Source organism: Cornus florida, unplaced genomic scaffold (assembly GCF_030987335.1).
Source record: "Cornus florida cultivar Cherokee Brave unplaced genomic scaffold, ASM3098733v1 CherokeeBrave_3.0.0_Hap2_Chr11, whole genome shotgun sequence".
In the NCBI taxonomy this organism is placed as follows: Eukaryota; Viridiplantae; Streptophyta; class Magnoliopsida; order Cornales; family Cornaceae; genus Cornus; species Cornus florida.
Genome location: NW_026775581.1, coordinates 87,622,516 through 87,636,408, shown reverse-complemented (window position 1 = coordinate 87,636,408; position 13,893 = coordinate 87,622,516). Strand labels below are relative to the sequence as shown.

General features: G+C 41.4%; 1 protein-coding gene across 1 annotated transcript in view; it reads right to left on the bottom strand.

Annotated features, from left to right (window-relative positions):
* The window catches only part of LOC132283907 (uncharacterized), a 141,273-nt gene that overhangs the window by 107,274 nt on the left and 20,106 nt on the right, over nt 1–13,893 (bottom strand). The window contains exons 3-8 of the mRNA XM_059785943.1: nt 7,290–7,424; nt 7,162–7,212; nt 1,086–1,180; nt 896–1,013; nt 397–498; nt 72–260 (exon numbers count right to left, since the gene is read on the bottom strand). Coding sequence (XP_059641926.1) covers nt 72–260; nt 397–498; nt 896–1,013; nt 1,086–1,180; nt 7,162–7,212; nt 7,290–7,424 — 690 coding nt within the window. The remainder of the gene's footprint in view (nt 1–71; nt 261–396; nt 499–895; nt 1,014–1,085; nt 1,181–7,161; nt 7,213–7,289; nt 7,425–13,893) is intronic.

Below are 13,893 nucleotides of genomic sequence, written 5' to 3'. Positions count from 1 at the left end.
ATTTAATTCATACAACATCATTACAGATCTCTCGGCCTTAGAACAACTACAGAGAGGTTAACAAGTACAACCTTCGATAAACATAGTGTCACATCATCCAAGTTCACTGCTGCTTTCTGGAGAGGTTGACCACTATTAACAGATACATTTGGCCGCAGTTTTGAGTACTTTGCATTTCCAGTCACCGGTTGCAGAATGTAGGTGTGTTTTTTAATAAGATCATCAGCCGGCTTACCATCCTTCGTGCCAAATTTGAAAACCTGAGGCCCATAGGAATACAATCATGAACGAGTCCAGAATACAGACATCACATGCAAACCATAGGAATACAATCATGAACGAGTCCAGAATACAGACATCACATGCAAAATGGTTACTATATCAAAAAGAATGTACCTGAACCCATTCCAAGGGTAGTAAATCCCCCCATGGTTTGTCTACATGCCATGGACAAATATCAGAATCCAAATAAACAGCTAGCCGTTCAAGCTCAACAGACTGTTGAATGATGATTACAAAATAAAATAAAAAATAGTTAATAGCAAGAAAGAAGTAGGGGGAAAAAAAATATTCAGCAAGGATGCGCGCCGGGGGGGGGGGGGGGGGGGGGGGGGGGTTGGGGGTTTGGTGTTTGAGGGGTACAACTAAGACGGAAACAAAGTAAGATTTGACATAAACATAAGATCTGGTAAATGACGAACACTGGAAGATCATCTCATAGCACAAGGACAAGAAATCGTATGCAAATGAACAAATTCAATCATCACCATACACAATAAGATGCAAACCAGCCAAGCTGACCACCCCAACGATTATTTGCTATGATGATGTAGTAATATAAGGATCAAGTACATCATTTCTTAAATATACATATAGTAAAAGTAACATAAGCAACCTTCTGAATACGCTCTAGTGCGCCCCCTGTAACAAACGTCTCCTTCCCACTATCATCAACTGTCACCGCCGAGAGTTTCTCCAGGGTTACACCAGCTGCAAATGGGTGACCAGGATTGCTACAAAATGGAAATCATAAATGTCCATCCCAAATTAATGAAGTACAAAAGATGTCATCCAATGTTAATTACCTCTCAAGATCCTCATATCTGATATGAACATTTGAAATGGAAAGCTTCAAGTTCCCAATTATTGTGTTAATCAAGGACCCCAGCCACGATTTATTCTTTAAAGACAAACAAAATAATAAGGCTGTCAAAACCATAACCAATATACACGTAGGATTCCCAGAAAATGATGTCAAGTACACGAGAGAACAATTCTTTTTTCATGAAGTCAGGCAGAAGATACGATTTATCAGCTGTCATTGTTCACAAAAAAGCACCAAATTCCAAGGCAAAATGCAAGAATAACAAAAGGCCAATAGAAAGATCAGAGGAAGTAGATAACTCCGGAACAGTACATAACATGCCTTTTTGTGAAAATAGTGTTTCACCAAATAACTAATATAAGTGATCCAATAGAATTCAAGGGCAAAGGCCATTACATGACAGGAGGTTAAATAATATAGTAGTTAATCCTTAGATGTTACTTTATCTCTCTCTGTGTCTGCTAATTTTTTGTTATCGTATTGTGTGCCTCAAAGTTCTTGAAAGTACCTAGGCACGTTGCGAAACCAGTAACTATGTGTCATTTATTTATCCCCTCAACAGCGACAAGAACCACACCCCAGTACATCTATTTGGCACAAAAAATATCACATTGGAAGTGCAAATATAAAAATTATTCATTTTCATCCAACTCTTCCATGTGATCCTAACCCTGTCGCAGAGTTCCGCCACTATCCAGATTAAGCAGAATAATGCATCCACATTCATAACCCAGAGTGAGTATTGAAGATTTAGTGGAGGAATCACTGGAGGAAAATCGTCCAGTAATTGATGTTGTTTCCTATTACTGAAGATTTACTGTTGCTAGAGGAATCAGTGGAGGAAAATACTCCGTGCTTCCTATTTTCTATCTCATTCTGTTCTCGTCATTTCTTCTCCTATATAGAGGAACCTCCAAACCATTGTATTGTGTATGAAAAGAGAGATTATAATGGAATATATGTAGCCCGCTGGGCTCTTTGTGACGTGGACGTAGGCCCTAGTGGCTAAACCATGTAATAGTTGTATATTCTTGATGGAGGCCAAGGCTTGATGACCTTCATTTTGACTCTATTTCTGTTTTGGAAAGGGATGGGCGGGAGGTTCCTTTTTCGTCGGAGGAGGTGCTGAAGGCTCTTAAGAGTTGTAATGGCGATAAGGCTCCAGGCCCCGATGGTTTTACTATGAGATTTTTGCTGGAAAGTTGGGAGGTGGTTAGGCTTGAGATTATGAGCACTTTTCATGAGTTTCATTCCACGGGAAGATTTGAGAAATCACTGAACGCATCCTTTATTACCCTTATTCCTAAGAAGGGTGGTGCTTCTAATGTCAAGGACTTCAGACCAATTAGTCTGATTGGGTGTATCTATAAGATCATTGCGAAAGTCCTTGCGCTTAGGCTGAGGGAGGTGCTTGATGGAGTTGTTTCTGAGTCTCAGAATGCCTTTATTGGGGGTAGACAGATTCTGGACTCGGCTCTCATTGCCAGTGAATGCGTGGATTCTAGACTTAGTAGTGGTGTTCCTGGTGTTCTTTGTAAGCTGAATATCGAAAAAGCCTACGATCATGTCAGTTGGAATTTCCTGTTGCATTTGTTGGAAAGGATGGGTTTTGGTGCGAAATGAAGGAAATGGATTACTACATGTGTTTCCACTGTCAGATTTTCGATTTTGGTTAATGGGTCTCCTACAGGATTCTTTGGTAGTTCTCGAGGTCTGAGGCAGGGGGATCCTCTTTCCCCATTTTTGTTTATTATTGTTATGGAGGCCCTTAGTAAGCTGATGAGAAGGGCTGTGGATTTGGGGTTTATTAGGGGTTTCAAGCTCGGCCCTGAATCGGTTCAGCAGATGGAGATTTCTCACCTTCTTTTTGCGGATGATACTATTGTTTTCTGTGAGGCAGAGGTGTCCCAGTTGCAGCATTTGAGATGTGTTTTGGTTTGCTTTCAGGCTGTCTCTGGTCTGAAAGTCAATGTGGGTAAAAGTGTGCTTGTCCCTGTGGGGGAGGTGCAGGATGTGGATTCTCTGGTTGCTATTTTAGGCTATGGGACGCAACGCTTCCCTATTTCTTATTTGGGTCTACCGCTGGGGGACTCAGCAAGGTGGGAAGTTGGGACCCAGTGATTGAGCGGGTCGAGAGAAGATTGGCTGGTTGGAAAAAGCAATATCTCTAAAAGGGTGGAAAAGTCACATTAGTGAAGAGTGTTTTGTCAAGCCTTCCAACATACTCTCTCTCTTTTTAGGATTCCAGCCTCCATTGTGGAAAGACTGGAGATGCTCCAATAGAATTTCCTTTGGGGGGGTCGTGGGGAGGAGTTTAAATATCATCTTGTCAAATGGGATCAGGTTTGCAAGCCTCTTCAGCTTGGTGGTCTCGGAATTAGAAGACTGGCCCCTTTCAATAATGCTCTTCTAGGCAAGTGGCTTTGGAGATTCGGCAGTGACAGACATAGATTATGGAGAAAGGTCATTTCTTGTCGTTTTGGGGAGGAGAGAATGGGGTGGTCAGCTAGGCCTGCTAGGGCTACTTATGGTGTGGGGGTGTGGAGGTCCATTGGGAAGGGGTGGGATGAATTCTCCTAACACATTAGATTCAGAGTTCGGGATGGAAGATTTGTCAGGTTTTGGGAGGATTCCTGGTGCGAAGATAGGCCTTTGGCTCTGTTGTTTCCAAGATTGTTTAGGATTGCTGTTGACAAACATGCTTTGGTTGCTGACTGCTATCATCTTGATAGCGGGACGTTGTCTTGGGATGTGCGATTCAGGCGACCTTTTCAGGATTGGGAGTTGGATGATGTCACTGGCTTGTTGGCCCTTTTGTATAGACAGGAATTGGATGGCACTGGTGTGGATTCCTTGTTTTGGGTGCCTTCTTCTAATGGGATGTTCCAGGTCCGGTCATTCTTTGTGCGCCTCTCTGGGTTTCATGGGTTGCCCTTCCCGTGGAAGACGGTGTGGCTCTCTAAGGGGCCCCTTAGGGTGGCCTTTTTTGTGTGGACTGTAGCTTGGAGTAAGATTCTGACTTTGGACAATTTACGGAAGAGAAGACATATCATTGTTAACCGGTGTTGTCTTTGCAAGTGCTTTGGGGAATCCGTGGATCACCTTCTGCTGTATTATCCTGTTGCTTATGAATGTTGGAGTCTTTTGCTTGGTTTGTTTGGCATCCATTGGGTCATGCCTCAGACTTCTCGAGGATTGCTAGATATCTGGAGGGGCCAATGGGTGGGGGCTCAGGCTAGAGACTTCTGGAGGGTGACCCCTCTTTACGTCTGGTGGAGTTTTTGGAAAGAGCGGAACAGAAGATCTTTTGATGGGAAGGAGTCCTCTATTGGAGAGCTGAAATTTTCTATTATTTGTACCCTTTTTTGTTGGGGTTGGGGGAGGGATTATTCTTCTTTAGAGGACATTGTGGACTTTTTGGGTTCTTTGAGTTCATAGATTCTTTTTGTGTATATCTCGGGACACGTTCCCCTTTTGAACGCTTTCTAATACATTTTACTTATCAAAAAAAAAAATATTCTTGATGGGGAACGGGGTATGATTCGCACACATGAGTTGCACGTGTTCCAACGCTACTTTTGGAGAAGAGGGAAAGAGAAATAAATTTGGGGATTTTAGTAATTTAGAGTTTTTATTTATGCTGCTTGTTATATTTGATCATGTTTGAATTATAGGGTTATTTTGGTATTTTTATGTTTTAAGGTTTGCTTAATAATTTGCCTATTTAAAGGCTCCTTTGTAAGTTGAGAACTCAGTTTTTTGAGAATTATTGAATTATTACGTGAGTTTGCGAACTCTTCTCTCTTTGTATCTCTTCCCCCTCGTGTTCTTGCTGTTCTTAATCCCTCAATCTCTCTAGCCTACCTCCTTCAGTCTGATTTCTCACCTCATTCGTCTATTTTCTCACCTCCTTCATCAGTCTCATCTCATCTTCTCATCCTCATCCCCTTCTTTCTTTCTGGTTACTATTTACACACTACTCATCCTGCGTCAGTTATACTCGTTTAATTTCTCTCTTCACATATATTTTATGCTTTACAACAGTGGGGGTCAAAATCTGGTAAATCCTTAGCAAGTAACCTTAACAACTAAAAGTAAATCAAGATTAGATTTGCTAAAGAAAAATGAATTCCTCAATCATATACTTGTAAGAACAGGAGATGCTACTTCCTTGCAACAACTAAAACAAAGGCACAAAAAAACCAAGCTGCAAGAAGAGACTATCGATTAGAAGAAAAAGAGCAAGTGTAGGCATAACAAGTTTCTACGCCGGATGTGAATACCAAAGGGACAAAATCATTTCAGAAGAGCAGTCAAGAAATTGCAATTGTCAGCTAATAAGCATTCCTACAGGAAGTCATGACTCAAAATAAAAATATCATAGTTTAGATGAGAACTTTTGAAGACCATAAGCTAAAATAGTGGGGAGAAGTAGGGAGGCAGGAATTCTCAAAGCATGTTATCTATATGATAAGATTTGGGAGAAAACCAGCCCTTTTCTTTTACATTAGTAGACCTATATAGAATTTCAGCCAAAAAAGAGGCTGAGACTGCCGACTATGTGAAGTTGTCGAGTGGGGTGCTTTGAGATCCCAGATTAACCAAAAGTTCAGACTTCGGAATTGGGTCCGGTGAAAACCTTACAGAAGATTTTGGCTGTTACTGATCTAATAAGCAGAGAAATTTCTCCCCAACAAATGTTGTATATCAAAGGAAACAGAGGAGAATATGAACCATCCTTGGATTCATGGTTCAGCCGCAAGAGAGATTTGGTCCCTCCTCTATTCATTATTTGGAATTCAATACTTGCCTCAATCAGTGGCTCAGCATCTCAGGTTTTAAGTAGTTGGAGAGTGCTGGTGTTACTATGAAGCATGAAGGTTATGCCAGTGTGGGAGGCACTCCCAAGCCCCAACATGATGATGATGGTCCATTTGAAAGGAACCGATGCAATCTTTGATAACAAGTAGCTGCAGCTCTCAAAGTTGAAGCAATTGACGTTGAGCTTTCTCTTCTTTTGATTTCAGGAAGATAGTTTTCTAATTCTTTTTTATGGTATGAGGTTGGAACTAATGGATTACTTGGTTTTTGCTTTCTTATAACTCTTCACGCATGAGGTTTAAAGCTCAGGACTTATTAGGGAACTCAAATTGTTTGATATAGAAAATCATTCTCAATATAAAGAAAAATAAATAAAAGAGGCATTTCCATTACAAAATTCAAGATAGAAAATAAAAAGAAAAGTAGCATAACTACTTGACCAACTTCTCCAATTTAAAGACCGACATACACTTTATTCACACTAATTTAATTCCATTCGATTAACAAATTGGATTCGGGCTATAGCAGGAATATTTTAAAGAGTAAATTTAGTTGCACTGTCACTGTGTCCGTGCACTGCATGTATCACATCCACCAAGAATTTTCCAAACCATCAAATATAATAATCATCTATTAAAAGTTGTAATGAAGGTAATGCTAACCACTTGGTGAACTTTTCCAATTTAAAGAGGACTTGTCATCTGCATTACTCATGCAAATTTATATTCCGTTCCATTCACTCTACAACAAGAATACATGAATATGTAACAATGCACAAAAAGCATCATTTACCACTGCAACTGAGAGCAGCCAAAGGCTATTTCTTAAGCTCTTTCTCAGGAAAACTAAAAGACCTCCCTTGTCTCTAGGTAATAAACATAAGTAAAAATGAAGACTACAGCAACAAGCAACCTCACTATGTTCGTAGCGTGTTCTTGAGCAGGAAGGTGGAAGCTCACAGAATTGGACTCCCACAAAGAATTTGAATTTAAAAATGTGAAAAAAAGATTAACACTCACTTAATAATTAAATTTTAGCCACAAGCTGCAACATGCTTTCAACTAGTCAAGCAGGTAAACCCACTTACAGCTTAACACAAGCTCAGCCAAACACAAGCTAAGATTTTTTTTTCCCCCTGGGTAAACACAAGCTAAGATTCCAAAATATACAAAGTATAACCATCAGCAAATATAGGACAATTTAAATATTTGCCAACAGAAATATGAGAAACATACCGATTCTGACTGTAATAGATGCTTACTCTCCAACAGCTTCTCTTCCATCTCCTATTGCAAAGTAAGCAATTATGAATGGTTCGAGCATCATGGACAATGTGTACTTAGATACAAACCCGATGTCTTACCCGTATTCGACTTTTCTTAATTTCTTGGACAGCATCCTCACTGCACCCTTCAACTTGGGTTGCAGGTTCAGCTAATAAAAAAATGCGATCCAGGTAAACTACAACCGGCTCCTGGCCAAGCCTGCTCCATGGGACCTGCAAAACAAAAACATCACAAATATCTTTTCAAATTCATGTAAATATTACATCACTGCCAAAAAGTAAGGAGGTGTTGGTTTTGATAGTATTGTGGATATGGAGTTTATAATAGATTAAAAATATACAGTTGTCAGAATGAAAACTGAAATATTCTCTCTACGGTATTAACCAAATTGTAAAAAAATAAATAAATAAAACTGCATTTTATATGCAAGGAAACCTAATGAACAGTGCCACTGGTGTATATTGTCCAGGTTTGCCATCAAGCACTTCGAAAAATGAAAATGACGATATAAATAACCATTACTCCACATATTTGTAAGAAAATATTCAATTGAAGAGGCAGAGAAGGTGGCAAGTCACCACCATCCACCTCGGAAAGAAGAGGAATCGCCAAGAGGAAATCAGACAAGACTGCTCACAAGGCCCACTGAGGAACCCACAAATATGAGATCATTTCCATGCTATGGTGAAAGTTCAGGCTGAAAAGTATGAGGATGCAAGTTCGAGTATGAGAAATAACATTTAATGCAAAACAACCAAAGCTTAGTTCTATCTCCACTCTTCCCTCCTAGCACGACAATTGTTAAAAAGACGGATATTAGTCCATTCACAACAGGAACCTGGAATCTGAAGGGAAATTCTTAGAAAAGGTTAACAAACTAACAATATGCTGAATTCGTGTTGATGGACACTTGTTACAGAACAGCAAAGAAAGTGAGAATCTCTTTTGTAATAAACATAACATTTCCTGGGCTATCATTTATACCTACTTCTACAGAAACAAGTATGAACTTCGACTCTTTCACTAAATAGCAACATACTTTTCAAGATATATCTAACTATTTGCATAAATTTCTCCTCTTCGGAGAAAACTCAACCTCCAGTTATAAGTGCTAATCTGAACCTAATAGGATGGATATAAATCTGATACATCACAGAGTCAATGCCCAAGTGTTGACACAATTCCAATTTATATGCATTTTATCCAATATTCTTAACGGCTTGGTAAGGTTTAATCTTCCTTTGCCAAAGTTTAAAATAAGAGCCAGATAAAAATCTTGCCTTGCCTAAATAAATCATTACCAAATCTCCTTCTTCAGAGCTTTTGCCACATCCATTCTTGTCTGGATACTCCCTCTACCTTGCCTAATGGTTAGATATAAATCTGACAAATCATATGAAGGATCAATGCCAAATTTTTGACTGTTGAGGCAAATAAATTTGATAAGTGCTTTCTTCAATCTTCTTAGACCGAGTAAGGTTCACTTCGTTGCTATGTTTCAAATACAAGCCCGCTAGAAAATTAGAAATCTTCCCTTGCCTAAATAATCATTGCCATTTCTCCTTGAAAGATTTTGCCCGTCTTTTCTTAAATTCTTCAATTTTCAACCTGATTTAACAAGGGAACCTTTTCATTGCTTCAGCCATGATTTCACCCCTCGCATTACTCTTCCCAATAACAGGAGGCAAAATCAAACAAATCTGTTTGTCTTCCATAAACTATTTCAGAGACTTTTGCCTGTAGTCCAGTTCTTAGAATAGATATAAGCAAATTTTGCTTGTGTAGCAATTGCTCCCCGTTGCTTGGATGCCAACCAAGAACCGCAGGACTTCTCCCAAATTTCTGTTCATTGATGAGCTCAGTTTGTCCATCAGTTTAGGGATGGTAAGAACTACTATATTGCAGTTCAATTCTTAGCATTTCCCTTAGGCTCTCCAAAAATTGTGACAAAAACTTCGAGTCTCAATGCAATGTGGTTCTTTTTGGCACTATATGCAAGCTAAGAACTTCATGAAAATAAAGGTTTGTGATAAACGATGCACCATCTGTCTTTTTGCAACAAATAAATGAGTCATCTTTAGAAGTCAATCAACTACCAAGAAAATAGAACCCATTCCCCTTTGAGTTCCAGGCATCCCCTAGGGCCCTAATGCAAAATCCATGCGTTTATGCTGTTGAGGAATATACCATGGTGTTGGTGTATAGAAACTAGTGTTACAAGAGGGTCTTGTACCACATCAATTTGGGTGTTACAACCACCTAATAACTTAAACTTTTGGGTCGGACCGCGAATCACCTGACCCGTTACAGTTAGTATCAGAGCCACACCTAGTAATTGATCCGGTGTTATGCCAAGCGCCTAGCCCAAAGGTGTCCGGTTTTGCCCACCCGGGTAGGCAGGTGGCCCGACCGCAATAAAAGTGTTGTGAGTTTGGGTGGAGGAGAATGTTACAAAAAGGTTCTTGTCCCACATCGGATCCGAATGGGAAAGTAATTGGGTATTGGTTGGGTGTTAGCACCACCTAATAGCTTAAGCTTTTGGGTCAGACCGCAAAGAACCCAACCCGTTACGACTAGCATTTTGTACTCTTCCTTTTAGATTTTGGCATCTTCAGCATTTATCAACAAATCTCTACACATCAAGCGTCATCTTTGGCCAAAATAACTTTTGCTCGATCATAGCATAGGTCTCATCTATTCCAAAATGTTTGGCCAGATCGCCAATAGAATGATTCTTTCTTGCAGAGAAAAATATGGTATTCCATATGTATAGTCATTTTGCCCATGAAAATAAAGCCATTATGTAACATACATTACCTTAGTTGTCTGCTAATGCCAAAATCCAAATTGACCAAAATATGGATCAGTTGGATACAAATCTTTGAAAGAATCAAACAAATCAATAGTTTTAGATATGAAGTTCATCAATATGGTTCTCCTGTAAAGTGCAAATACCACTTTACTGTTAACTCCAGAATTATAATTTACCGCAAATATAAACTATTACAGGAACCCAAATTGCATGCCTCTCATTCAGCTTATTTTGGTTGTTAATATGCTTCAAGGTTCCATGCGCGATGCATCAAATAATATTGCCACTGCCTTAAGGCTCCGGCAATTGCAAAAATTCTCGATCATAATTGTTGTATCTCTACCATGAATCATTCAATTCGCACTATAGAATGCTATGGCCTTCCTTCTTGACTTAGAAAAACTCCAATTCCAGAAGGCAAAAGTGTCACACATAACCTCAAATATTTGTTCAAAGTCGAGTACCACTAGGACAATGTTGCACATCAATTTCCTTCCATAAGTTGGAAGCTTTCTTCAACCTGCTTTGACAACTCAACCCTTATTTTATACAATCGATTACAGGAGCAATTATAGTGATGAGGTTCAAGGTTAAATACCAGCAGAATGTAGCTATGCCATGGCAACCGTATACCTATCCAACTGTAGTTAATGTTATCCAACTTCTCGTGTTTGGAAGGTTTCTTCCGGTGTTGTGATTTCACCTCTTCCGGATTCTTTATTGCTTTTTCGCTTTCCCTCTACGAAGGAGGCTTCTCGCGTGCTTAAAGAAGGTCGTCGTGTTTGGGGGACGGCCACACTACGAATGGAACCTTGGAGCTTTAGGGTGGGGTACTCCGAGGTGTTGAAGAGTAAGGGCTTGAAGATTGTGACGTTGTACGGTCTCCCTCTCCATCTTTGTGGTCGGTGATCTATGCGGTGGTTTCTTATGGGTGGATGCTGATAAAGCAATCGACACTGAAAGGGTTCGCATCATAGTGTCCGATCTCTGCTACAAAGTGAAGGTGTGGGAAGAGAAGCCTCCGGAGCTTGTTCCGACAACGGATAGCTTGGAAGGAGGTGACGGTTCTCATTTGCTGAAGGAGACAGAATGGTTAAGGTGGCATTCTTTGGGAAAGATAGGTTTGGCTGAGCTTCAGAGATGGGAGGAATGGAGGGACGAATTATGGAAGCGAAACACGGAATGTTTTAGAAGATTTTTCACTCTGAAAAGGAAAGAAGGCTCCTCGGATGGAACTGATTTTCGACGGCAAGAGAAATCCCGGGAAAGGCATAGGGAAGGTGGTCTCATCGGGGTTGGCCGGCCGACGTTCAGGAAGATGTGGAGAAAGGAGCGTCATCGTGTTGTTCCTCACGTCAATCAAGCGCGTGGGAGAGGAAGCTTCGACGGCCATACACGTGGTTGGCGCAGGGGCTTTGGCCGTGCAAAGTGGATGACAGCTGCATCCACCTTTAATTCAAAACCTTGGGCTCCGAATAATAGTAAGGCCGATTTGGGCTTTAAATCAGTGGCTGGGCCTAATTATGGGCTGAGGGTTAAGGCTTCTTAATCCAATTCAATTTATTCTGGTGGGCCTGTGGATGGCAAGTCTGGTCTAATTAATGAAGGCATTTTATCATCTGGTTGTCCGGATGGAGGTGGAGCGGTCCACTTAATGGATGCAGTTTGTATTGACCAAGGATCCGTGGATTTGGGCTCTAAATTAAAGGAAGGACCGAGTTCTTTTATTGTTTCTTCTGGGCCAGACTTGGGCAACCGTTACGGGCCTTTATGTTTTGCTTTGGATAATTTTCATCCGCCCAGTGATGTTCTGGAAGGCTCTAGAAGAAACAGGCGTTCTAAAGGGCTGTTGCAGGGACACCGTATGAAGAAGAGAGTGATTTTTCCCCCTGTTCGCAAAAAATGGTCTAGAAAGGAAAAGCAGAAGTGGATTCCGGTTTCACAGGACTCTGGATCGGGTATGTCTTTTGTTTCGCCTTCTCATGCTCCTTCTATTCCTTCTTCTTCCTCTGCTCACCCTTGCGGGATGTCTCGAAGGAGTTTAATGCCGAAAAAGGGAGTGGTGTCTTCTGTGTCTAATTGCTTGTCTTCGGTTTTTGAAAGAGAGCCGGTGCTTGCTCTTGAGAAAAGACCTGATGATGACGGTGGTATTGAGACGGGTTCTTCTTGGTTGTGTGATGTTAGCAGTGACGAAATTACTGTGTGTGGGGGGCGAGATGTGAAGATAAGAATTGACGATGTTTCAGCTGCTATACTCTTGAACGCATTGAGAGCTCATCTAGTCTCGAAAGGTTCTATTACCGACCAGAATGATCGAATGGCTGATGAGGTGTATGGTACGCCACTTTCTAACTGCTCTCCTTCTATGTCATCTGTTGAGTATGGGGAGGATGGGTCGTGTTCATCTGTTCATGGGGATGCAGGTATGGTTTTGTGAAACGGATACGAGTCTGAGGTTGATTTGTTTACACCTTTGGCAGTTGTAAGACCTGATGGGAACTCTGCGGAAGGGAGGGGTTTTGAAGCAAGGTTGGCTGATTTGGAGAATGACTAGATGAAGGATAATGGTGTAGAGATAGGCTCTCTTTTGGGTGTGTCATTTGAGGGTCGGATGGAGGAGGCAACAAACTTATTCCTTGATGTTCTTAATGCTCAGTTTGCTGATAGAATGGATTGTAGGGGGAATGTTCCAGTGGAGAGGGAGGAGAGAGGGATTCAAAGTCCCTCGACTCTTGTTACCTATGAAAGGAGGAGGAGGGGGGCTAGGGTGAGGACCAGTGAGAGGAGGGGTAAGGTGGTCAATTCTATTGTTTCCCTATGAAGCTACAAATTCTTTCATAAAATGTCCGGGATCTCAACGACCCGGCTAGAAGGAAAGTGGTGAAATCGGTGATTCAGAAAGTGGGTGGTCATTTAATATGTCTTCAAGAAACCAAGATTGCCTCTATGACGGATGTGATTGTTCGAGGTTTATGGGGTGGGCGATTTGTGGAGTGGTTTGCTTTGGATGCGATTGGCTCTTCAGGTGGTATTCTGATCATGTGGGATGTTCGTTGGATCTCTTTGTTGGACTCTCAGGTTGGGCGTTTCTCGGCATCCTGTGTTCTATCCATGGTGGAGGACGGCTTTCGTTGGGTTTTTTCTGGAGTCTATGGGCCTACGGAGGATTGTGATTGCCATTTGTTCCTGGAGGAGCTGGGGGAGATCTGTAGTCGATGGTCGTTGCCTTGGTGTATAAGGGGGGATTTCAATGTTGTTCGTTCCCCTTTTGAGAGGTCGACAGGGGGCAAATGGACAGCTGATATGATGGCTTTCTCAGAGTTTATTAATGGTTTCTGTTTGCTTCACTTGGTCCAGTGGACGCTCTCCTCCTACTCTCTCTCGTCTTGATAGATTTTTGGTGTCGAGTGATTGAGAGGAAAAGTTTTCTAATGTTGTTCAGGCGACCCTGGCTCGTCCTTTGTCTGATCATGTTCCATTGTTGTTGGACTGTGGCGGGTTGCGCAACAGAAGCTCCCCTTTTAGATTTGAGAATATGTGGCTCCGAGCTGAAGGCTTTTTGGAGCGAGTCCGATCCTGGTGGGCAGGGTATGGAGTGGTTGGCACTCCGAGTCATTCTTTGGCAGGCAAGTTGCGTTTTTTGAAGAATGATCTCAAAGTCTGGAACAAAGAGGTTTTTGGTAATTTGGCTTGGAGAAAGAACCGGGTTCTCTCTGAGATTGCTGACATTGATAAGATGGAGAATCAGGGTCTTTTGACGGGTCCTTTGAAGCTCAGGAGGGTGGAGTGTCAAGCAGAGTTTGCTGAGATTGCAGTCATGGAGGAGATTTCATGGAGACAGAAATCTAGAGCTTTGTGGCTTAAGGAAG